This window comes from Plecotus auritus (genome assembly GCF_963455305.1).
Source record: "Plecotus auritus genome assembly, chromosome: 7".
NCBI lineage: Eukaryota > Metazoa > Chordata > Mammalia > Chiroptera > Vespertilionidae > Plecotus > Plecotus auritus.
Genome location: NC_137774.1, coordinates 85,202,188 through 85,229,086, shown reverse-complemented (window position 1 = coordinate 85,229,086; position 26,899 = coordinate 85,202,188). Strand labels below are relative to the sequence as shown.

At 43.7% G+C, this 26,899-nt stretch overlaps 1 protein-coding gene across 1 annotated transcript in view; it reads right to left on the bottom strand.

The window, feature by feature from the left end:
• Positions 1-23,690, bottom strand: part of TMC5 (transmembrane channel like 5) — a gene marked incomplete at its 5' end in the record, with an annotated part of 44,047 nt that extends 20,357 nt beyond the window's left edge. Inside the window, 10 exons of the mRNA XM_080681898.1 lie at positions 2,014-2,165; positions 4,313-4,468; positions 5,566-5,710; positions 7,785-7,936; positions 9,595-9,843; positions 10,226-10,313; positions 11,348-11,447; positions 18,053-18,139; positions 20,700-20,845; positions 22,807-23,690. Of these exons, the coding sequence (XP_080538024.1) occupies positions 2,014-2,165; positions 4,313-4,468; positions 5,566-5,710; positions 7,785-7,936; positions 9,595-9,843; positions 10,226-10,313; positions 11,348-11,447; positions 18,053-18,139; positions 20,700-20,845; positions 22,807-23,690 (2,159 nt within the window). The remainder of the gene's footprint in view (positions 1-2,013; positions 2,166-4,312; positions 4,469-5,565; positions 5,711-7,784; positions 7,937-9,594; positions 9,844-10,225; positions 10,314-11,347; positions 11,448-18,052; positions 18,140-20,699; positions 20,846-22,806) is intronic.
• Positions 23,691-26,899: the final 3,209 nt, after the last annotated feature.

The following is a 26,899-nucleotide window of genomic DNA, read 5'->3' as shown; positions in this document are numbered from 1 at the left end:
GACACTGGATCAAAGTGGCATTCTGAGTATATATGTCTACTTACAACCTCTTCTTTTTATATTGTAAGAAGAGAAATTATTTCAGAGTCAGTCTTGGGATGGTCAACTTTCTAAGTACTTCCATGTTCTAACATATCTTTATTTTGCCTTGCTATTTGCATGTGGGTTTGGATGGGCCAAAGATTCTGTATTCTAACTAACCTCTTCCAGAGCCTACAGGTGTTGCTCTGAGATTTCCTGATATCTAGTGTAGTCAAATACTCACCCAGTTGCTCTTTCTAAAACATTAAATAAATACCAGTGAGCAAAGAAGCCAGTGAAACTTATTATTGTATACACTAAAAAAAACCCCCAAAAAACCCCCACAAAAACCAAACAGATTACTAATGCCACTGAATTGTACACCTAAAAATTACTAAAATGGCAAATTTTATGATATATACAACAATAAAAAGTCCAAAATATTTCTAACCAGGGAGAGGAGGCATCCAGTGGGGTGAGGTGGATAGAAGTGAGGGCTTCCTAAGATTTTTCTTCAGGAGAATAATACTTATATAGATTAAACACTGAACTAAAAAAGGTGTCAACAAATTTTTTCTGTGAAGACCCAGATAGTACATACTTTTGGCTTTGTGGCCATGCAGTCTGTGTTGCAGCGACTCAGTTCTGCCGTTGTAGCAGGAAAGCAGTGGCAGACAATTATGTCAACAAGTGGACATGGTTGTGTTCCAATAAAACTTTATTTATAAAAAAGGAGGCTGGCTAAAATAAATTTTAAAAAAAAGCCCTAACCGGTTTAGCTCAGTGGATAGAGCGTCGGCCTGCGGACTCAAGGGTCCCAGGTTTGATTCTGGTCAAGGGCATGTACCTTGGGTGTGCAGGAGGCAGCTGATCGATGTTTCTGACTCTCTATCCCTCCCCCTTCCTCTCTGTAAAAAATCAATAAAATGTATTTAAAAAAAAAAAAAAAAAAAAAGGAGGCTGGCCTGCAGGCTGTATTTGCCAACTTTTGATCTAAAACGTGTGTGTGTGTGTGTGTGTGTGTGTGTGTGTGTGTGTGTGTGTGAATATCCTTGTTATAAATTGAGAGTAACAAAAATGTGTCAGTTCTGTAGGAAGTTAAACCTTGATGTAAGTATAGATTTGCTATTTGCAGAAGGAGCATTCCAGGAAGAAGTAATGGCCGGGACAAAGGTCCAGATGTGGGTATATAGATTGGTATGACTGTAAATATTTAGGTTTCCTTGGGGGAGGGGGCACACTGAGGAAGGGGGAAGTGTAGTCAATGACTTGCAGAGCTGGCCAGGAGCTTGACCTCAGAGGTCATGGTAAGACAAGGGCTCTGGAATTGATCAGTAAAGAAACTCAATCTGCATTGTACAGCCCTATCGTCATAAACACCATCATAGCAAAGAACTGGTCAGGGAACTAGCTAAGAAGCAGCAATAAGAACACAATTTGGGTAGTTTTATGCCTTATTTACCAAAACCCTGGGGTCACCTCTAGTACATACAGTGCTTTTGTGGGAATCAAAATCAGGCATCACCATGCCCAGCCAATGAACTGCCAAAAGCACTCCCTCCGCCTTCATTTGGGTGGTTGAATTATCAAAATGTGCCTCTCCCTCTCGGCTGATTCAGTGGGTACCAGGGCTCACAATCTGACTTGTGGACTCACCGGATGACTTCAGTCCCCAGACAATGCTTCAGCCAGGAACCTGTGTGCTGTGTGCAACCTGCCTATCTGTCCATCTTACACCTGAGAATGATGTTAATCCTTAGGCTGGTGGTAACTGGGAAACATAAGTCATTATTTTGAGCAAAAGGCAGATATAACTAAAAGCCTGTATTTTCTCTGGGCTCTTTGGATTTTATGGTTATTTACCTACACCATACAAACACACTATATTCTCGAAATTTTCCCTGGAAAACTTGAGCATAACCCTTTCTAGCTGCCACTCTACTTCCCTCCTTGAAAATGGGTGCTGGTGTTGGGAGTGACAGACACACCTACCGGATCAGGAGGACATAAACTTCCTGCCGCGGAATCTCATAGTGCTCCACCAGCCCGAACATGGAGTAGAAGCGAGGCACCGCCAGGTTGATGCAGGACACGACGAAAGGCAGTAACAGCACCGCCCCGGGGTTCTGGTGGCTCTGCAGGAACTACAGGGGGTGGAGGGAGAGAATCAGATGCCAGCTGTGCACTGGACCCCTCTCTGCCTCACTCAGAAGATCCCTCACCATGGAAAAACCCTGTCAGTAGTTCCTCTGGGGTTAGCTATTAATTACTGGTTATTGAGCACTTACCTGTGGCAAGCATTCACTACCCACATGATTGCAGCCCAGACGGTTAAATCTGACTTAACTGATGGGCAAACTGAGACTCAGAGAGGTGGAGATGCTTGCCCAGTGTCACACTCCTAGGAAGAGACAGATTTGAACCTGGGTCTATCTGACTCAGGAGCCTGACCTCAAAAAGGCATCCTGCAACCCAGGTGTGTGCCCTTGACCAGGAATAGAACCTGCGACCCTTTAGTGCTTGGGCCAACCCTCTAATCGCTTAGCAACATCAGCCAGGGCTCAGAAGTCTTCTTTATACCTACAGCTGCCCCATCACAGCTTCCACCCTAGGCAATGCCAGGCCCCTGAGGACTGTGACTCAACTTCCCCTCTTTCAGAGCACACCTTAATATAGTGAGTGGCAAACCTGGGTTGTGTAATCCCACATCCACATTCTTGTTGGCCTCTCCTTCAGTTATTCATCCATTTGTTGAGCGTCTACTATGTACTAGGTATTAGGCCAGGTTTCTGGCTATAGTCTTTTTGAAACAGATGCATAAACAGGTATTTTGAATGCTGCGTGTGACAAGTGTACAGGGAAAACCTGCAGATTAGGAAGCACCTAACTCAGCCTAGGGAAGGTGGTGGTGGTGAGAGAAGGCTTCCTGGAGGAAGTGACACCCATGCTGAGGTCTAGAGGAGGAAAAGGAGTTTACAAGATGAAGGGAAGTGAAGGGGCATGCAGAATGGACTGCATGTTTCTCACCTAGAGATGAGGGAAAACATGATGTATTCAGGGAACTATGGACACACCTTTTAGTGTTGCTGGTGTGGGATATGGGTAGTTGTGGGGTAGTGAGGCTAGAGATATGGGCAGGGGTCAGATCATAAAAGATCTAGCAACCATGCTACAGAGGATAGATTTTATATCGAGGGTAAAGGGAAGTCATTTAAAAAAGTGACCAACTTGCACCACAGTTCTAGAGCTCAGCAAACTGCCTACATCTAGGAAAAAGCTGAAACCTACCTAAAAACAGTACTTTACTCAGGCCACATAGCTAATTGATCTCAGAGTTCATATCATTTAAAAACAAAACAAAACTAACATTCCTTCATCACCCGCAGTACCAGTCACTGGGCAGACTCCACGTAACTTTTCTCTAGTCCTGACCACACACCTACAAAGCCAGGTATGACCATTCCTACTTTACAGGTGAGAACTCTGGGGCTCAGAAGGATTAAATCACTTGCCAGAGTCCATCAGATCACAATACTTAGTGAGCGTCTATACTGTGCCAGGGGTTTTGAGAAGCAGCAGGGATCCTATATAATAAAAGCCTAATATGCTACATGTCCGGTCATCTGGTCAGCTGTTCAACCAATCAAAGCGTAATATAATAATGATATGCTAAGGATGCTCAACTGCTCGCTATGATGTGCACTGACCACCAGGGGGCAGACGCTCTGACCAGTAGGTTAGCTTGCTGCTGGGGTCTGGCTGATTGGGACTGAGTGAGATGGGCCGGACACACCCTGGAGCCCTTCCGTGGTCCCGCCCCAGCTGGCCAACCTCCCACATCCCTCCCCACCACGATCGTGCACTGGTAGGGTTTTCTTGGCCTGGCCTGCAGCCTCTTGCAATCTGGGACCCCTTTGCGGGTGTCGACGAGCTGGTTTCAGCCTGATCCCACAGGCCAGGCTGGGGGATCCCACTGGTGCATGAATTCGTGCACCGGGTCTTTAGTATAATAATAAAGGAAGAAACCAGCCAAAGTTCCCATCTCTCCACTAGCCAAGAGTGTCTTGGGCTAAGTCGTGCACACACATCACCTCAGGACGTTGCTAAGATGTGACTCTGAGTCCAAGGGCTACAGAAGGGACCTGAGATCCTGCATTTTTAAACAGGTTTCCAACTGATGCCAATGGACCGAGTTTGAGTAGTAGGGTCTACTTCCCTCTCCCCTCCAGCATCCCACCCTTCACTTGGTTTTCTGTGCTCTGCACCTTGCTGCTTCTGGCACTCTGGTTACCTCTAAGTTGTTCTCAGCCAGGTAATAAACAGCTACACAGCAGGCAATGGCCATTCCGGTAGAGACAACCCAGGCTGCCAGGTGGACAGACAAGCGGGTCAGCTGCTGATTAAGTGTTAACTTGACGTTCTCCTGAAGGATTTCTGACAGATTCTCCTATAAACACAAGGAAGTCACAATGGCCTGCAGGGTTAATACTCTTCATTCCCAGAGACACAAATCCACCCCAGATCCACAGGAGAGAGACAGGGAAAGTTCATGATGAACAGGGATTATGGGAGACCCCATGGGAAAAATCTCAAATGGGCAAGAACTTCCATTACTGCATCAAATGCCATTTTTAATCATAGAGGAACAGATAGGACCAGCAGATTGGGACCGTGATCCTAGGAAAGTACACTGAGGTCATGAAACTCTTGAAGAATAAGAAGTTAACATCTGCAACCCTTTTTTTTAAAAAAATATATTTTATTGATTTTTTACAGAGAGGAAGGGAGAGGGATAGAGAGTTAGAAACATAGATCAGCCGCCTCCTGCACACTCCCTACTTGGGACGTGCCCGCAACCAAGGTACATAACCTTGACCGGAATCGAACCTGGGACTTTTCAGTCCACAGGCCAACGCTCTATCCACTGAGCCAAACTAGTTAGGCTGCAACCCTCTTGACAAAGCCCCTTTGTTTATGCATTCTGCTTGCTCTATATTTTTAATAAGTTTTTTTTTTTTTTTAATAGACCAGGGTTTTTCAGCATTTGGGGCCAGATAGTTCTGTGTGTGGCAGCTGTCCTGTGCATTGCAGGATGTTTAGCTGCATCTACACACTAGATGCCAATTGCACCCCCACTCCTCCCAAATTGTATAACAACCAAAAAAGTCTCCAGACATTGGCATATATTCCCCGAAGGGCAAAACTTTCCTGGGTTGAAAACCACTGGATAAAATTTTAAACCTGGCACTATGAGGTCAAGAAGTATTTATATTTAACATTTCATAAGTTGCTAAACTGCCCTCCAGTAAGCTTGTACCAATTCCAAAGCCACGTGTCATGTGAAAATGTCCATCTCCCTACACCATCATAAGTACTGGGCACTATGAGTATTTTTTCTGGGTTTTTGGGGGTGTTTTCTTTTTTTGATAATATCATTGGCAATAAAAAAATAATTCCTTATTACTTTAAGAAAAGTTACAGACATACTGAAGGAGAGAAGGAGACTGGCCGGGGAAGGTGTTGTCAAAAGCAAGCTTGCCTTACCCTTATCTCAGTGCTAAGATTCTTCTGTTTCAGCTTCACAGCTCTTTCGTGGGTGATGGTGAAGTCCCAGCAAAAAATAAGTTTAGCGATCCCTCTGGAGTAAATGTGGGGGTTAATGAAGTTGTTCCGGAAATACCTGGCCATGCTGGGAAAGCAGAAACCAGCATACCAAGGTTATTAGGACAAGCACTGGTGTGTGTGTGTGTGTGTGTGTGTGTGTGTGTGTGTGTGTGTGTGTGTATTAAACAAAAGAAAGTCCTATCTTTAACAGGGAACAATAATATGGAAGAGTCAGTTCCAAGTTATTCTGGAACAGCGTGATCACAAACAATGGTTAGATGCTCTGGCTTCGGGATCTGACAGGCCTGACTTACAACCCTAAACTGCCAGCTGGGGGATCTTAGTAATTTTAACTGTTCTAAGCCTCCGTTTCCATATCTCTGTAATGGGGATAATAATAGTACTTGCCTCACAGAATTAATATGAGAGGTGTGTTAGTTTCCTATTGTTGCTGTAACAAATTGTCCCAAACTTAGTGGCTTCAAACAACACAAATTTATTCTCTTACTGGAGATCAGAAAATGGATCTAAAATCCAGGTGTCAGCAGGGCTGTATTCCCTTTGGAGGCGCGAGTGGAGAATCCGTATCCTTGCCTTTTCCAGTTTCTAGAGAGAGAGACTGCCTGCATTCTCTAACCTTGACCCTCCTGCCTCCCTCTTCTAGGGACCCTGTGATTACATTGTCCCCACCTGTATAATCCGGGGTGATCTTCCCATTTTAAGATCCTTAACTTAATCACGTCTGCTAAGTCCCTTTTGTCAGGTAAGGTAACATGTTCACAGGTCCTGGGGATTCGAAGGCGGACATCTTTGGGAGGTGAGGGGCACTGTTCAGCCGACCACAAGAGTCGATGAAGTGCTGAGAGCAACAAGCACTCAATAAAGGCAGCTCTTATTGTCGTGGGGATGCTGAGAGGACCCAGTGAAACCAGGCTTAGGATAAATAAATGCTCAGTGAAGTGGACACTCCCTTTCCAAAATGCGCCACCACTCAGTTTTTTTATAGTTTGATAGGGACAAAAAAAAATTCTCATTTTATTTTGAATTAATTTGCTGGCAATGAGGTTGGTATGGGCTGAATTGTGTACCCCCAAATTTCATATGTTGGGGTTCTAACACCCAGTACCTCAGATGTTGACTATATTTGGAGATGGGACCTTTACGGATGTAATTAAGTCAAGATGAGGTCATTAAGGCTGGGCCCTAATCCTTATAAGAAGAGAAAATTATGGCTCAGACATGGACAGAGGGAAGACCATGTGAGGACACAGAGAGAAACAGTCATCTTCAAGCCAAGGACAGAGGCCTCAGAAAATACCAACGCTGCCAATACCTTGATCCTGGCCTTCCAGCCTCCAGAACTTGAGAAAATAAATTCCTGTTGCTTAAGCCACCCAAACCTGCAAACTAATACAGGGGTTGAACATCTGTACTTCCACTTTGATAAATATCATTTGACAATTGACCATCCATATCCTTCTGTCCATATAACTACCTGAGCCATTGCATCCTTACTATGTTCAGACTGACCAATTTCTTTGAAAGCACATGGAAACCTCTAAACCTCTCTCCTCTGTCCGAACTTATATTTTACTAGTAGCCCTGCGCACGAATCTGTGCGCCAGTAGCTAGCTGCCTGCTGCCCCACCCTCCTATATCTGTCCCCGTCCTCCTTACTCCCCCCCCATCCCCTCATAGCTTGCTGCCCTGCCCCCTCCTGTAGCTCTCCGCCCCATCCTCTAATGATCTGTGATCTGGTCGTTATGCTTCACAGCATAATGACTATTTGCATATTACATCTTTATTATATAGGATGTAACAGAACAAGGAATGATCAGACAGATTACAGAGAGACTTTTTCCTAGGTAACTTTTGAGTCTCTTGAATTTTTAAAAAAATATATTTTTGTTGATTTCAGAGAGGAAGGGAAAGGAAGAGAGAGAGAAACATCAATGATGAGAGAGAGTCATTGATTGGCTGCCTCCTTCTGGAGATCAAGCCCAAACCCGGGCATGTGCCCTTGACTGGAACTGAACCCGGGACCCTTCAGTCTGCAGGCCGATGCTCTATCCACTGAGCAAAACTAGGTAGGGCGAGTCTCTTGAATTTTGCCTAAATCTAAAAAGAGCTTAGAATCAGGAAATGCAGACACTGCATACCTGAATAGCAAACTGAAGAAGCAGATGATGAGACAGGCTGCGATTGTGAAGATGTAGGCCAGCTGCATGTGGTAGGATGCCCCACCGCTCCGATGCCGGATCGTAGAATTGGTGTAAAAGCCATAGTACATCACTGTGTCAGTAAAATAACCCTGGAAGGGACAATAAGCCCCACGTCAGGTGGGTCTCTTGAGAAAACGATGAGTGATTATTGACTTCTTTTGTCTTTTAGAAGTGTGGACCAGTCCATTTAGATGTTTTGTTTGCAAGGAAAAGGAACATCCAAGGCCACTGAGAACCTAGACATTTTATCACTGAGCTTTTAGTTGGAAAGGACTCCCCAACTGGCATAGCTTTACAAAAGAGGACCCAGCTATTCCCACCAGGACCCAGTGACCAAGCGAAGCACGACTGAAGGCAGGATGCACCTTGAAGTTCAGAGTGAAATGTCCTGATGTCTGTAATTTACTTAAAATAATCAGACAAATATGGCAAAATGTTAACAAATTTAAATCGACATAGTGTGTATGTGGATGTTTATTACACTACTCTTTATTTTTTGTATGTTTGAAATTTTTCATAAGAAAAGGTTTCATATATATAAAAACAAAAAATACACATAGTAATGAGAAAAAAGTACACAATAATTCCATTTAAATGCATCTATCTCGAGAAATTATTATTTTTATTAAAATTGTCTTTAAAATAAAAAGACAAGTGGAAGCACCTTACTTTGAACATTCCATGGCAAGAGTCAGCAAACTTCTTCTGTAAAGAGCTAGACAGTAAATGTCAGACCCCTACGACAGCACAGCAATAGCTCAACTCTGCCGACAGGAGAAAGCAGCAGTCACGTAAACAAAGGAGTGTGGCCATGTTCTGAAAGAACTTTATTTATGGACACGGAAATGTGTGTTTCATGCTTCTCAAAAACGCTCTTCTTTTGATTTTTGTTCAAGCATTTAAAAATGGAGAAGCCAATCTCAGTTTGCAGGCTGTACAAACACAGACGGCCGGCCAGACTTGGCTCTCAGGCTGTAGTTTGTCCATCCCTGGTCTATAGAATCTCAATGGCAGAAATCTCCTCGAAGGTGAGCTCACGAAGGAGGGGCTGTGTGCCTTGATAAAGAGCTGGGTAAATGAATCGTGGTTGCTATTACATAGAATACTAGTAATATGGGCCTATATAGATAACCCAAGATACCTAATAAAGCAAAACATGTTGCAAAACAAGACTTGTGGCATCCTACCCTATTTTTATTTTTAAAAAGAATATCTGTCAATCTACCTACCTACCTACCTACCTATGCATGTATATCTCTATGTTGGTACAGCGAGAAAAACAGTGGTCAACGATACCCTCTGAACTGGGGAGTTAAACAAGGGAAGAAGGGTAAAATGGACTTCTCTTAGTTTGTTCTCCTCTGTAGTAGGCATTTTCCAAAAGGAGCATTACAGTTCATAGAAAGAAAGAGAACAAAGAAAAGGTATATCTATGAACACCAACATGAGAAACCCACCACATATTAGGTGAAGAAAGCAGATCATAGGCAGTACATGTGAATAATTAACCTTTTGTGAAAAAAGAGAAAAGAAGGCATATGTGCAACATAAGCTGTTACTTCTGGAGACAGAAAGTCTCCTATGTTGTGCATGTTTGTTTTGGGGGAAAGAGAAAAACATGACTTAAACCCCCACTTTCCCCATCAGTGACTCCCAGGAAAAAGTGAGAGGTCTGGCACAGTGACCAGCAAGGTGTGTCTGGGTTTCCCGAGGGGTGAACTCTCAGTGGGGGAAACGGAGAACTTACCGCTCCCGTGAACAATTCCAGTCCTGTGAACCGGAGGGTGTTGTTCCCGCCCACGGTAAACTGAGGGATTGTGATGAAGCTGAAGGTCACAACGAATGAGAAGATGTTGAACTTCAGAAGCCACCTCAGGAAGTTGAAGTAGGACAGGACGCTGGTTCCAAACTTGCCTCCGATGATCTTGAGCGTCTTCTGCCACAGGCTGATGGAACTGAGCAGCTCTGACAGGATGTTCTTGGATCTCCGGTATGCCTGGGTTAAGATGAGGCTTGACATTCCCTCAACAAATATCTATTGAGCAGGTCCCACAATAGCAGAAACGGCCACCGTGTCTAGAGCATTACGATGTGCCAGGCACCTCATTAGGCATTTGCAAATGTCATTGCATTTAATCCACAGATTTGCTGTTGAAGGTGACACTCACAGTGGCTACATTGCCCGAATAACCCAGACCTTCGCACACTCACCTGGTTTCCCCATGCCTACTCTGACCCAATTTTTATGGCCTTCAGAAGTGAAACAGCCCTGAAATTGGTTCTTCTTCCCCGTGGGTCCCCTTTTATCCTCACTTTCCCACCTCCCCGTTTTCACCCTCTCGTGCTTATTTCTCTGACTGCAGTGCAGGCGGACTTACCAGGGAAATGGAATTCAAACACTGGGTGCAGCAGTTGAGCTCAAAGATACGACGGGACTGCTTACTTTTCTCTTTGTCAACCATTCTCCTGGGGGAACAGCAGAAGCAAGTGATACAAGTGCTGTAATACATTCATTCCCCAAATATTTACTGAGCACCTACTACATGCCAGGCACAGTCCCAGGTGGAGATAAAGAGACCAATTAAAAAAATAAAATCTATTACTACAACATTAAATCCCAAAACAAGTAAAAAAAAAAAAAAAAGAGAGAGAGAGAGACAGAGGGACAAATTTCCTTGCCTCATGGGACTGACATCCTAGTTGGAAGAGAAAGGGAATAAATGATAAATATAATAATAATGTGGGTAAACTGTATGGCATGTTACAAGGTGATTTATACTGTGGGGAAGAAAAAGCAAAACAGCAGGGTAAGGAGATGGGTAATGCTAGAGTGGGGACTGAGTTACAATTTTAAATAGTGCGACTTTTGAATAAAGTCTTGTAAGAGGGAATGGGTTCATCATATGGATAAAGGACTGTCCCATGCATAGGGACACTCGAAGCCCCAAGGAGACCAAGGTGGCTGGACTTTTCTATTCAAGGATCCCATCCACATTACAGTTAGTTGTCATACATCCTTAGAATCCTCGAGTCTATTAACAGTTTCTCAGACTTTCCTCATTTATGATGACCTAATAATTTTGAGTAGTACTGGTTGGGTATTTTGTAGACTGTCCCCCAAATTGTGTTCTTCCTGAATTTTTTCTCTGGTTAGATTAGGGTTATAGGTTTTAAGAGACAGTGCCACAGAGGGATATGTCCTTCTGATCACATGACTCATCTCTGAAGATATCAACCTTGATCACCTGGCCGAGGTAGTGTTAGATGGACGTCATCTCTAGAAAGTTACTTTCCCTATTTCCACACTCTACTCTTCGGACGCTGACCACTAGCACATGCAGCCTACACTCTGGGCAACAGGAGATTATGTGGAATTTTCTGTAGGAAGATGGTCTCTTCTGTTGCATTTGTTTATTTCTGATCTTTCTGAGATGGGGCAAAAGTAGAAGCTTGAGATTGGCATAAAAATCTGGGAAAGAAGAAAAGCTTTTGATCCATACCGAAGCTTCCTTTTCTCTTCCATGGTCCTCGGCTGATTCCGGATGGCTTTAATTCTATCTCTAGATGTCATGGGTATCAGAGATGCAATTAACTTTTGTCCTGTGGAAGAAAATAGAGTTAATTATTTTTCCTTTAACAGAGTAATGACATTTTGAAATATGGTGCTGAAATTAGAGCATCCTATATAATAAAAGGCTAATATGCAAATCGACTGGAAGTCGGAATGACCGGTCACTATTATGCCCACTAACCACCAGGGGGCAGACGCTCAATGCAGGAGCTGCTCCTGGTGGTCAGTGCACTCCCACAGGGGAGCGCTGCTCAGCCAGAAGCCAAGCTCATGGCTGGCAAGCCTAGCAATGGTGGCGGGAGCTTCTCCCGCCTGCCTCCGGGGCAGTACTAAGGATGTCTGACTGCCTAAGCTGTCAGTTGGACATTCCCTGAGGGCTCACAGACTGCAAGAGGCCACAGGCCGGGCTGAGGGACCCCCGCCCCTCCAGTGCATGAATTTCGTGCAGCAGGCCTCTAGTGTTTTTATAAGAGCACATGGAATGAAGAATGTATGGACTCAATGATCCCAAACGTCACAGATTAAAAACAAGCTGACAGCATGTATCTGTGTTAAATCTCAAAGCCAAAGAAAATGATAGTGTGCATGCAATTCCAATTCAATGCTTTCCTTTTCCATGATAACAATATCTTGCACATTAATGTCCCCCACTTTAATAGTCCACATCACTTCTCTTGCCTCCTAGACTCCAGGCCCCCTGGATTCCATTTTCTTGCAGTGCCTGACTATTGTCAGATGCTCTTCCACCTGGAATGACTTCCCCACCTCTTCTCCCGATAACTCGTAATCACATTTTGGGTTAGTGTGGCAGATACTGTTGGTGGCCTTCCCCAAAGTCATCTCTCATTTTTTAATAGAATCCTAATTTTGTTTAGAAATATACCCCCTTCCTCCCATGGCCCTGAGCTTCTGCAGGGTGGGACCCATTTCCAGGCACCGGGGACAGAACCCAATGAGTCCAAGCCCATCCTAAAGGTCCTGTCCCCTTTCCGGTGAGCAATTTAGGTACAGCATGTGACAAGATGTTGGCCAATGTTCTGTGAGGGGTGGTCTGCAGAGGAGCTTCTTGGCAAAGGTTTTTCCTTCTCAAAAAAGCAACGCTCAAAACACAAGGCAAAGACAGATCCTGCTTCTGGATGTTGTGTCCGCATATGACACCTGGAAGTGCTGTCACCATCTCGGAACAGAGAGGGAGCCAGCTGGGGGCCAGCTGGGGCACCAAACGAAGGAGCGGGCTGGCTCCCTGGTCAAGCTATTGGGTTAGAACCTCTTATTTTATAATGACACTAGAGGCCTGGTGCACGAATTCATGCATGGGTGAGGTCCGGCTGGCCCAATTGGGGCCGACTGGGCCGGGCGAGGGGGGGGATGTGGGAGGTTGGCCAGGGGAGGGAATGTGGGAGATTGGCTGGCTGGCCCCGCCCCCAATCGGGCTAGGGGGGTGAATTGGAGATGGGCTGGCCAGGGGGAGGGGCCGAGGGCAGTTGGCCAGCCGGCCCTGCCCCCTGGTCGAACTCCCAGTCAAACGAGGAATTTGTGTCTCTTTCTCAGAGAGAAAGAAAGGAGAAGGAGGGAGAAGAAAAAATAACAGATTTAAGGAGACAGCAGCCTGACAGAAGATGCCCCAGTCTTCATTTAAGGGGCTAAACCCCCACAATGCTTTGGTGTAAGTGGATTTTTTTCTCTCTTAGAAATCATTGAGAGAGGCTGGACTTTATGCCTCGAGTCTTATGGAATGAAACAGAAACAGCATCTAAATGATCAAAGCGCTGACCTCTGGAGCAGGGAGGCAGGGAGGTCTCACCTAAGAACTGGTTTCATGGTGGACTTGACAGTAACAGGCAACCTATGTTGCCGAATCCAGGGTGGGAAGGAATTGGACCAAAGCAGAACAGGATGGTGGTTAAGGTATCAGGCAAGGGAATCAGACAGACCTGCATTTGGGTCCCAGATCTGCCAGATCACTTAACACGTTAAGCGCCAAGTCTGTTTTGTCTTCCTCTCCGTTTAGCTCGCGATATCTGATTTCACCTATATGCTGGCGGCACCAGTGACTGACCGGTCCGGACGGAAAGTATAGTGTCAGTCACCGGTGACTGACATGGCGCTTAACGAGCTAATTTCCCTGAGCCTCAGTTTCCTCATCAAGCAGATGGAAATGACAAGCATGCCTGCCTTCGAGGTGTGGAGCATGGGGAGAAAATACAAATAAATTTGATGGATAACAAAAAGGAAGTGCTCAGCAGAGAGCGAGGCACACGAAATCAGCTTGATCAAAGTCAACTCCTTTTTAGGTGTTCAATGCTCTCAAAGTGACCCCTTCTTCAGTCCCTAGCATCCTTGGGTCAGCTCCCAAATCTTCAACCTACTTGTTGTCTTAAAACTAAAAATCCCTGGGGATCACTGGCAAGCTGTCTTTGCTCATTTGCCCCAGCAACTTACTACCTTGAATGTTTTCATGTGAAGTACAAGGAGTGTCCATGTCCACACTGTCTGGGGTATCATGGGTCTGAGAAAACGATTCATTCCAAGGTGAAAACCGTAACAACTGCTTGGCCTTTCTGTCATCCCGGCGGCTGAAAACCTGAGGGTCTGTCACATCCATGTCAGATATGGATGAGACCATGCCAAAGCGCGAGTTCACCACCGACTTTGCTGGAACATTCAGATTTGAGGACAGATGGTTTTGGACCCCAGATGGAACATTCTCAACACTAATGATGATTTCATTCACTTGGTCATCAGACAGCATCTCTCGCCTCCTCCAAGCCTAATTCTGCACTGGGGTGGCCTTCACAGACCTCACGCAGTGGTCACGCCAGCGTTGGTGAGAACCACCAAAAAACGGGCTGATATCACAGATGGATGCTCCATTCCCATGTTTTAAAAATGCCAGGATGAGATTGCCAAAGTCAGCCTCACAGAAATCACAACTTAACTCCCCACAGCTACACTAGAGGTGTGTTTCCTGAAGAGTTCTGTCTCGGTAGCTAGGAAAGAAACCAGAAACAGAATCCTTCATTAAAGACAATGGGGTTCTAGAACCAGAAGTCAGAGGGTCTTTTAAATGCCTCATGATCAAAGGGCCAGATTTTCTTTTCAATTTGGTGCCTCTGGCCTAAAACTTATACTTTATATTCATAATTTCATATGTCTACATAAATCTAGGTGGGTTTATCATGAAACAATTATTATCTCCTGATCACCTTGCATGGCCAACGCTGATACTTGTCTGCCTCCCAATATCCATTCTCCACTTTTCTCCTACCAGCAGCAGCCTCCTTTCCTGTGCAAGGACTGTGCTCAGTTAAAATCCTCCCAGCTTCCTTTGTGGCTAAAGGTGGACCCAAGACCCCATTTTGGCCAATGAGACATTTAGCTTTCAGAATGCCTTTTATTTTATTTTATTTTTTTGTTAATCCTCACCCGAGGATATTTTCCTATTGGTTTTTAGAGAGAGTGGAAGGAAGAGGGAAAGACAGAGAGAAATATCGATGTGAGAGAGACACATAAATTGTCTGTCTCCTCCGCTAACCCCGACCAGGGCCCGGGGAACCTGCAACCAAGGTACATGCCCTTGACCAGAATCAAACCCAGGACCCTTCAGTCCGCAGGCCGACGCTCTATCCACTGAGCCAAACCAGCTAGGGCAGGATGCCCTTTATTTTTTATTATTAAATCTTTATTGTTGAAAGTGTTACATATGTCCTCCTTTTCCCCCATTGGTCCCTTTTATCCTGCCCCCAACCCCCAGGCCTTTACCATCCTATGTCTGTGCCCATGGGTTATTCATATATGCATACAAGGTCTTTGGTTGATCACTTCCCACCCGCTCACCCTCCCCTGCCTTCCCTCTGAGATTCCGAATTCTGTTCTATGCCAGAATGCCCTTTAAAAGTTGACAATTGGCCTGGTTTTCTTCCTGACCAGAGGCCACCATTTTGAAAACAAGAGGACAAACGTTCACCTGCTGAGGTTGGTGGAGGAAAAAGCTATGGAAGGAGCCTCAGTCCTTGAGGACACATGGGCAGAGCTGCCGTACAAACGTGGACTCCCTCCCTCCACATTTCCTGTTACATGAGAAAAATAAATCCCTTTGTTACTAAGCCAATTTCAGTGCCAGGTGCCTAAACACAATTCCTATACCAATGACCCGATTTGGAAATCCCCTTAGCCAAGCTGTTTATTTAATAATTGGAGAAATTGAGATGCAGAGAAATGAACCGACCCTCCTCCCCGTCACACTCATTAAATGGCAGGGTTGGACTAGAACTCTTCTCCTCCCCACCAACGATAATGAACAGTAATACCTGCCATTATGGTAAGACCAGTAATAGAGTATATTATTTAATTTTCATCATTACCCTATGAAGTAGGTACCCTAATAACTCCTATTTTATAGCAAGAAAACTGGGGTCACTAAAGCAGAAAGTAGCAGAGCAAACCCAGCTCTGTCTGGCCCCAAAGCAGGGCCTCTTAATCGCTTCATCCTGGCCCCTTCACGCTACAAGATGTTGATGTATCACTCCTTCATTCATAAAAGAATGAATATTTATGTGCACCCACCCTGTTCCAGGTGCTCCCTTAGGTGCATAGCATAATCCATCAAAGTGACCCTTGATCAGGAGGTTGTCCTCCAATGAACTGTACATGGTTTGAGAATCAGAACCAACTCAAAACAAAACAGTGAAGAAAGCCAGGGTCATTTTTGGGTCCTTCATTTCTTTACTTCTCTCTGCTTCCTGGGGGCTCCTCTTTTACCAGGAGCCCCAAACCTCATGCTAGCTAGATAGAGCAGTCTGACGAAGTTTAAAGACTTTTCTTTTCCCCAAAAGTTAAAGTCATTCTCTGCTCCAGTCGGAACCAAATGGAGATTGTTTATATCCCCATGGTTTTCTCTCCCAAGTAGCAATAGCTAACCCTTGTGGAAGATGCACACCTCCTTGAGAAGGCTCTTAAGAATGAGGCTAAATTTCTACCATAATAAAAGCGTAATATGCTAACTAGACCAGACAGCGGAACAGCAGAACAGTGGAACGACCATCGGGATGACCTTTCAGACGACCTTTCAGAGGAAGCCAGGGCTGCAAGGGCTGAGGCAGCCACTGGGGCTGCCTTGCACGGATTTCGTGCATTGGGCCTCTACTTATCATATAAGATGGGGGCTTGAAGGCAAGAAATACTATAGTTTTAAGTCATGGAACTCCTCAATTTTTGTTGTTAGATAGAGGATGCCATGGATTTGTTTATTGTTCACAGATTTGCCTCTAGGTTCTAGCATTCCATGGCCTCTCTCCTCTGTTTCTTCCTTTTTATTTATTTCTTTAAAAAAAATTTTTTTTTTATTAATTTCAGAGAGGAAGGGAGAGGGAGATAGAAACATTAATGATGAGAGAGAATCATTGACTGGCTGCCTCCTGCACATACCCCAATTGCGTATTGATCCTGTAACCCAGGCATGTGCCCTGACTATGAATCAAACCGTGACCTTTTGGTTCATAGGTTGACACGTAACCACTGAGCAACACCGGTTGGGTATCCTTTATCTTTCTTAGTCTCTGCCTCTGATTAGACCTTTATTGCGACACACAGCGGTCATTACAGAGCTCCCTGACTGATTTCAAAGCCTTCTGGCTTTCGCCAGTCCAACTACTTCTACACTCCACCATCATTAATAATTATATGATGATTCAGAAAAAAGTTGATCAATGCGCTGCCACCTCACCAACAGATCTATTAGCCACAGGATGAACATATGACCCCATCTTCACCATGGTAAAAATGATTAGTCCACGTGTGGGCATATGGCCCCAAAAAGTGCTGGACAGAGTAATTTCTTAGCATTGAATTAACAGACCCAGAGAGAAAGAAAGACTTTCTAATGAGGTTGTTGAGCGGAAGGTGTGTATCTAGCCCTGCTATTGGTCAAGCTCCCCGGCCTGTGGAGAAGTCCAGCACAGGTGAGAAATCGATGGAGGAGCCCTAACTGGTTTGGCTCAGTGGATAGAGCATTGGCCTGCGAACTGAAGGGTCCCAGGTTTGATTCTGGTCAAGGGCATGTACCTTGGTTGTGGGCATATCCCCAGTAGGGGGTGTACAGGAGGCAGCTGATCGATGTTTCCCTCTCATCGATGTTTCTAACTCTCTATCCCTCTCCCTTCCTCTCTGTAAAAAATCAATAAAATATATTTTTTTAAAAAGAAATTGATGGAGGAAAAGAGAGTCCAGATGGCAATAAACCCCTGGCTTCACATGCAGAGAGCCTGGTTGCTGTAACTCATTCAACAAATATTTCTAAGCACCAGTAATGTGTCAGGCACTGTACAGGTGCCGGAAAGTAATTCTACCTTCAATTGTTTGTTCCCCCATGTCCTTCCCCATGCACAAGCCAATAAATTCACTTGGGGCTAGTGTGACTTGGGTTTCTGTCACTTGCAACCGGAAGAGTCTTAATGAAGCCACTTTGATATATAGAAGAGAAGAAATTCTGCATGTCTAAAAGAAAGCCCCATTATGATAAATTTAGGAAGTACTGTACTGCTTAGTACCATACTAGAGGCCAAGAAGAAATGGCAATGTCTGCATTGCTTGAATGGCAATGTCTCTAGGGTTGAATTTTTGGTCACTGTCTTACCTTGGGGTGACTTATACCAATCACCTCCAGACGGTGAGTTTCCATAAGTTGGGCCAGGGATACTTTCATCCACATAAGCAGGGTTCACTGGAATGAAGAGGCAGGAGACATCACCATTAATATCACCACACTAGATATTACAGAGCAAACAATGGTCAGTAAGATGAGACCCTGACCTCAACGTTTTAACAGACTAATGATTAGCACTTGGGTGAAAAATAGGACACAAATACAAAACTAATGCTATTCATAGCAAACAGCCTTGATTGATGGTTTTTATTTGACTATAAGCTGTAGTTAAAAATAATTGTTACACTGAGATCCAGGACATACCTTCACATGTATAACTAAAAAACAAGTTTCACAAAACACCACTTTGCTTGACTACACCACTGATATATTCTTATTCTTTCCCACTCTTTTTCATTTAAAAAAAATTAATTTCCCAACTTATTAATTGTTTGAAAAATACTTGTCTAGGAGGGAGGGATGCTAGGTGGAGCACCAAGGGGCTTTAGGGTAGTGAGACTATTCTGTATGATGCCATAATGATGGATACATGTCCATTATACATTTGTCCAAATCCATAGAGTGTATGATACCAAGGGTGAGCACTGATGAAAACTATGGGCTTTAGATGAGAATGATGTGTCCCTGTAGGTCCATTGATTATAACAAATGTACCAATGCTGGAGGGGATCTTGATCATAACAGAAGCTACTTATGTGGGGGCTGGGGATATATATGGGAAATTTCTGTTACCTTCCCATCAATTTTACTATGAATCTAAAAAATAGTCTTAATTTTTTAAAAAATTGAAGCAAAAAAAATTATCTAGATGATTATAGAGGTTCCTTCCTAGCATTTTATGATGGTGCATAAATGAATTTAAAATATGACACCATTTTCTCAGGGACAGAATCCAGTCTCAGCGTCTACATGACAGTGTCCCATTTCACTATATATATATTTTGTAAATATATATTTTATTGATATTTTACAGAGAGGAAGGGAGAGGGATAGAGAGCTAGAAACATCGATCAGCTGCCTCCTGCACACCTCCCACTGGGGATGTGCCCGCAACCAAGGTTCATGCCCTTGACCGGAATCAAACCCGGGACCCTTCAGTCCGCAGGCCGACGCTCTATCCACTGAGCCAAGCCGGTTTCGGCACCATTTCACTATATTTTGATTCAACCCATGGGAAACATTAAAGGCTCGGCACCTCAAAGAGGAAATGGAGCACATCTGATGGTGACGTGCACACAATTACACTGCAGGAGGCTCCAGAACTTCTCGCCAAAGATCAATTCCCAGGTTTGCTATTTATTCGCTGTGTGCCATGCCTTTGGGCATGTTACTTAACCTCTCTGAGCTTCCGTATCCTAGCCTCTAAATCAGACATAGGATCTTTTTTTTCATTATTGGCCCATAGATGTCTTTTTAGACATTTCTTCCTCATTGCCCTTCCCCATGAAATGTTAATACCACAGATAGCCATTAGATGGTGTATCTATTCATGTGCAGTATGTGTATCTGTACTTTATATATAAAAAAGAGGAAGGCTTTTTACGGCCTTTTAAAATAAATTTTCATCCCTTGGGATTGATTTTGCCCCATTGATAATGCACAGCATAACATTTGGAATAGACTAAATGAATGTTTTTTATGCAAATGTGTAACAGTGGGTGTTTTTCATTAGTGCAGGGCAATGCACCCCACCCCTTCCTCTCTGCCTGCCTCCAACTCTTCCCCACCAGTCTCTTCAGGGCTGATCAACCCTCCATCTGCTCCAACCAGCACTTGGGTCCCTCATTCTGTTCTTGGCTGAACACCCCTACCTTTTCTTGTCCCGTGAGCTCTAAATTCCTGTAATACTGACTTACGTGTAGTAAACTGGCTTCCTCTACCAGTAACAAGTCCCCGTTTCCTCTGATAAGAACTGGTAGAATTTACTTTGCCTGCCAGAGCCAAACCTTTACACAGCAGGTTCTGAAGATGATGTGATTTTTCTCCTATTAATAGGCTGCTTGCTCACTTTCTTAAGTCTTCATGTGCCGGTGTCACCTACCCACTCAGGCTTTAAGTAACTTGAGGACAGAGCTGCCTCTTATTCCCTTTGCCTCACAGTAGGTTTGGAATACACAGTGCTGCCTGTCTGAACACCTTTAGGATGCGCTAAACTAAAGTTGGCCACCGGCAGCGCACAAACTGAATTTAGCTCACCAGTGATTTTGTTTGCCCAGCTCAGAGTTTTTTTACATTTTTATTATTATTTTGGAGCATGTGAAAATCGGGGCGGGGGGGCGGGGGGGAGGTGGTTTCACATAAAAACAAAGATTTCTCACTTCTTTAGAAAAAGCTGAGGATCTGGCCACACTGAACTCACATTTCCCCGCATAATCGCAAAGCATGGAACCTGGACGTTGGCTACATCACGTATGCACCGCCCCTACCTGGCCTGCTCTGATACTTAATGATACTGCTTCTCTAGACATTGAGTTCTCATTCCTTGTAATGTGGGTGCTTGAGTGGAGAGAGATACACCAATTCTTCTATTACAGTAAGTCTTTAATGATTGCTGCCCTAAGTCCACTGAATTTTACTTTCTTCCCAGTATATGATCCTCATTTTAACAAATGCTTACCATAGCCATTATCAGAGTGGCCATAAGGATTTGCCCTTTCCATGGATTTCATTTCAATGTTTTCAGGATATTCTTCATTCTGCCTTGCAAGCAAGCCCAAGGGGCTGACATGCCCATGATGGACTGAGGATATTCTGCTGAGCAACCTGCAATCCCAAAATGATGGATCAACAACCATCCAGTAGCATGGTAAGGACAGTCACCCATCCATCCATCCATCCATTTTACAAATGCCAAAGAAATACCAACCATGTATTAGGCATGGGCTGGGAGGTGAGGACACAAAGATAAAGACTTGGAGTATCTACCCTCAAGGAACTCCCAATAAAATCTGGTAGAGCTTCTTAGAAACAGCCATAAGCAATAATAATACAAGTAGTAATTGTTGAGTATCAGAAAACAGGCCCAAGTAGTTTGGAGGAAGGAGAGAAGAATTCTGGCTGGGAGTTTGGGGGCGGGGGGCATCTACATCCAAGCTGAGATTGGAAGGATAAACTCATACATAAAGAGTTAGGAGGAGGGCATTCCAAGGATGAAGAACAGCATAAATAAAGGTATGAGACTAAAAAGTGCTGAATATATAAAGGGAATGGTATGAAAATAAATTAATCTGGCTCATTTGAATCAACTAACAATGGTTCTCAATTTTAGGTACATACCAATTCCCAGACCCCACCCAGACAATTAAATCAGAAGCTCTGAAAGTTTGGCTCAGGTATCTGTATTATTTTTCAAGTTTCCCAGGTGATCAGGTAATTCTAAGAATCAGCCAAGGTCAAGAACACTGACCTTAGATATAAGGTTAAGGTAGAGAAGGGATAAGAGAGGAGAAAGGAGGTCAAGTCTTAGGCTGGCATATTCCAATTAGCCCAGTGCATCCTCATTTTAAAATGTTCTCACAGGTGCAGCCTTTCCCCCAAAGGCTATAGGGACTCATGGAATATGAGGAGCAAAGGAGTGACAGGGTCAGAAGTGTATTTTGGATCGATGAATCAGGCAGGGAGGACAAGACCAAGGAGGACATTTTGACCTCGTCTTGTTAACCCTGCTATTTAGGACAAAGACATTTTGACCCTGATACATACCCAAATCCCATATCCTTGTTCCTTGAGATAAAAACAAGCCATTAGTTTTTGTTGATTTCATAAATATTACTAGTAGAAACAGTACATGAAAAATGAGCCTCATATTGATTAGAATTTCACATGGTAAAATTTGTTGCCAATTTTTTTTAAACCTCACCCGAGGATATATTTTTATTGATTTTGTGTGTGTGTGTGTGAGAGAGAGAGAGGGAGAAAGGGAAAGAGAGGGAGAGAGGGAGAGAGAGAAAGATGAGAGAGAAGCATTGATTGATCAGTTGCCTGCCCCGTCTGGGGATTCATCCCGCAACCTATGTATGTGCTCTGACCGGAATCGAACCACACCTTTTGGTGTACAGGATGACACTCCAATCATCTGAGCCACACTGGCTAGGGCTTATTATCGATTAAAAAAATACAAACTTACTAAAGAGTCACATCTTGTTGGAAACATGGACATTGAAAATTTTAACTCAAGAAGAATTAGATTTGGTAGAACTAAGTCACCCAAACCAGAACTGCATCTAGTAAAATTGGTCAATGACCAAAAATGGATGAAAGATTAAAAGTTTTTTTTTTTTTTTAATGGCTCAGCCACAAAGATAACCAATTGAAGAATTAAATTGAATTCATGGAGTTAGATCTTCAAAAGATTTTCTTTATTGCAGTGCATTCCTGTTGATACACTTCTGGTTAAAACGTTTGTGGTCATAACTATCAAGTCTTTGACCTGCAAAGTAGCCGGTCAAAACAGTGGGGATCTAAGTGTTTTGCAGGAATTAGATACCAGGTGGAGACTGGGGAAGGTGTTATCCAAGCAAGAGCTGATGAAAGATTACGTTCAGGTAAAGGCTTGAAGCCTCAGGCTGAGAGTCCATGCCCAGGTGAGGTCTACAGGTAGTTATGAAAGTTTCACCATAACTTCAGGTCACAAAAACCACAATATGTGTCTCTAACCCAAACAATGCCAACCGAGTTTCATTGATTCAGCCCCCACCCCAGTGGAGGGAGATGCCTGCACTTACTCCCTGGGCATTTCCGGAGTCTTGGAAGAGCCATAATCACGACCATCTTCAGCATTTGGGTAATCAGGCTCCCCCGCAAAATTTGGCGAGTTCTGATAGTCCTCAGCACCAGGATAGTCTGGTTTCTCTAAAAAGTTTGGAGAGTAAGATTGATTCTCAGCACCTGGGTAATCAGGCTCTCCCAGAGTATCTATGGATGGTTTGATTCTGGAACCAGCATATCCTCGATTCCTTCTAGAGCCTGGATAGTTGGAATTGGCTCTGGGGCCAGGATGGTTAGCATTTCCCTGAGCCCCAGGATAGTCTGGTTCTCCCAAGAAGCCAAGATAATCAGGATTTGTTCTGGAGCCCGCATAGTTTCCACTGCTTCTGGAACCTGCAAAGTCAGGATTTTGCTGAGATTCAGAGTAGCCTGGCTCTTTGAATGAGTATGGATGGTATGGATTGCTCCAAGATGCATCTGACTTTGCCAGAGATGTGGGATAGTCTGAACTTCTTCTGGAGCCTGCAGAGTATGGATTGCTCCTGGTGCCAGGGTAGTCTGAATTATTCTGAGACCCGGGATAATCTGGTTCTGCTAGAGACCTGGGATAGCCTGGATGTCTTCTGGAACTTGCAGAGTATGGATCGTTTCTGATGCCAGGATAGTCTGGATTACTTAAAGATCCAGGATAATCTGGTTCTGCTAGAGACCTGGGATAGTCTGGACTTGTTCTGGAGTCTGCAGAGTATGGGTTCCTCCTGGTTTTGGAGTAAGCTGAGTTATTCAGAGAACCTGGATAATCCTGAGTTTTCAAATACCCCTGCGTGTGGTTCCAAGACCCTGAATAATCAGGGTAATCTGGTTCTTCCTCATACCCATTATTCCTGTAATAGGCAGACATGCTGGGACAGATCCTTTACCCTGGAATGTTCAAATGTTCCTGCATTTGCGTTACTCGGTATCTTTTTTAAATCTAAAAAACAAAAAGGAAGGAAAAGGTCAGATGTTTTCCTTTCTTCCCTACAGAGATTGCTGGTTAACTCCCAGTATTTGTCCTTCTTTCTTTCATAGTCGGGTACACAGCTGCCCCCGAATAAAGTCTATATTTCCCAGCTCCCTGTGCACCCAGCTGTGGCCATTAGTGTGGTCAATGGGACGTGAGCAAAAGCCATATGTACAACTTTCAGGTTGTGCTGCTAAAAGGAAGGGGTATTCGTCCCCTTCTCAGCCCTTGCGTCTTGTGGCTGGAATGTGGAAGTGATGGTGTGCCATCTTGGGCGTGCACACAACGGCAGCACCTACCCTACCACCCTAGGAATAGCAGCACAACAGAGGGAAGAAGCCTGGGTTGCTGATGATGTCACAGGTCAGTGCTGACGTATCAACTTGGGCTTTTATGTCAAGAAGAAAAGAAACATTTATCTTACCTAAACCACTGTTTTTTTGGGTCTCTGATATGTGTGGCCAAACTTATATCCTGACCAATATAATCCCTCGGTTGGGAGGGAGGGGTACAATGAACCAAAAGCTTCGAAGGAAGAAGGAGTTTTTGAGTCCTTTGATTGCACTAGTGGTTCTAGAGTTCAAAGCATAAATTAGTATGACTGCCCAAAGGAAGATGGTTAATGGTAACCAGAGGACTTGGGTAAGGAGACAATTGGTACCATCCCTTTCAGTTTGAAAATATGATTTTATGAGTTCCATGAACTCTAATCTATAGACACGGCATATGTTGAAATTTATAAAGTAAAACTTCAACACTTCTGATTTATAACTGTGCTGGATATCTGTTGCTTTTACTTGCTTATTACCCATCTCTCCCCCCCCCCCCATTTTTTTTTACATCAATGCCCTTATTTTCCTCTGGACATCTGCCCCTCTTCCACTCTTGGTCCAGGTGATACAGGAAGAGTTGATGGCATTCCTGGTGCCAAGGATGGTCACATGACCCAGGCCTGGCCAATCACTGTCCACCATGCCCCTGCCCCAGGGTTTGGTTCAGGAATGGGTACATAACCCTATTCAGTCTTCTAAGACTTTGACTAGAATAACTGGGAAAGACGTGTTCTTATGTCACTAGGCTTGTTCCAATGATAGATTATAAGCCTGGAACTGCTGATGAAGTATCAGTAGTAACAGTAAAAATAATAATGAGTAGGGGAGAAAATTTAAAGGAATAATCAATAGGGTTTGTGGACTAAATTGATATGGGAAGGGGGAGAACGAAGAAAAAAAAGAGACATAAATATCTCCAGGCAAACAAGCATTAGGTGAATGGTGAGGCCTTCAAAAAATGGAAGTAGACAATTTTTAAAGTTCAGCTAATGTTTACAAATTTATCTCTATGCAAACAAAAATGGTTAGACTTTCGGTTGAGTAATCAGAGCTAGAAACAATTAACCTTCTTCCATCACCTATAGTCTTAGAATGTTCATTTCCAATTCCGTATTTCTCAGCATAGTGTAAGTCCATTTTTCTTTATTTTGTTTCTGCCAAGCATCCGTTTCTTTCTCTTATGGAAACAGTTTTCCTTGAGTATCCACTCTCAGCCCAGGTGTGGACATATGAACCATCAGAATTATTTTCTTTTTGGCCATAGGATTGGGTCAAGGTCATAACCAATAAGATTCAGTTCTGGGAGTTTGGTCAGACATGTTGGGAAGAGAGAAGCTCTCTGATGGCAATAGGGAGAGAACAGTGCCAAGAGATAAATAGAAATAGAAATCAAATGCTGATGACGTGAAAAAAATTTTTAATTGATTTCAGAGAGGAAGGGAGAGAGATAGAGAGATAGAAAGATCAATGATGGGAGAGAATCATTGATTGGCTGCCTCCTGCACGTCCCCTACTGAGGGCAGGGGGAATCGAGCCCACAACACGGGCATGTGCCCTTGGCTGGAATTGAACCTGGGACCCTTTTGTCCGCAGGCTGACGCTCTATCCACTGAGCCAAACCAGCCAAACTGGCTAGGGAGCTATTGACATTTTTGAAGCACCTGGATCCAGCCATGCCTGAAGGCAGATGACCACTGAATACTTGGTTCATTACATTCCCTTTTGACTTAAGTTATTCTGAATTGCTTTTCTGCAATTTGCAAATGAAAGAGAAGTATTCTGACCAATATGCCAAGTTTTGCAAACAAAAACATCTACACAAACTGTGAGTACTCTGAAGACTAATACTATGCTTTGCTACTAATTATTTTTTCATAAGATGGAAATTGAACCCATTCATTTCCTTATATTGTAAGACTAGATATTAACATATTTATGGTCTAGGACTTCCATGACCTATAAAAACCTGAGCTATTAAATCTAACAAGCCAATGATACCCACAAAATTCAAGGAGATAAAAACAGGTACAACAATACCAGCCCAAAAGAAATTAATAAATCCACCAAAAGGCAATGGAAATGTTCATAGCAGCTTCCCCACCCGCCATGTGCCAGAAATTGAAAACAACACCCAATGTCATTCAACAGCAGAATGAGTAAATTAAATGGTGGCATAGTCCTAAGATGAAATACCACACAGCAGGAACCAAGACCGAACTGCTACATGTAACAATGTGAATGCATCTCACAGATGGAATGATGAGCGAAAGAGATAGATACAAAGGAGTACACACTGTGCAATATTTATAAAAAGTTCACGAACAGGCAAGGTAGTAAACGGTGATGTAAGTCAAAATATCAGTTAGCTTTGGGAAGGGAGGAGATGGAAAATGATGTGAGGAAAACCCCCAAATGCTGGGAATGTTCTAGATCTTGATCTAAGTGGTGGTTACCTGTGTGTGTGTATGTGTGCGTGTAAATTCATCAAGTACATCTCTGTAAATATATTCTTAATTTTAAAAAGAAAATTAAAAAGATCGAAACCAGAAGCTATAATACAAAACCTTCTATTTCCCTAAGAGGCCACCATACCAGCTTAAAAAAAAAAAGAAAAGAAAGATTCTGGCTCACAAACATTTCCAATTTTCATAGATCACAGAAAATCTGAATTAATGAAAGCAAAAGCAAGGCGAGGACAGGACCCATTACCTGAATGAAATCGCCTCTATGTGATGTAAAATAAAAGTGGTTAGGAACCCAGCCTTTGACATCAAG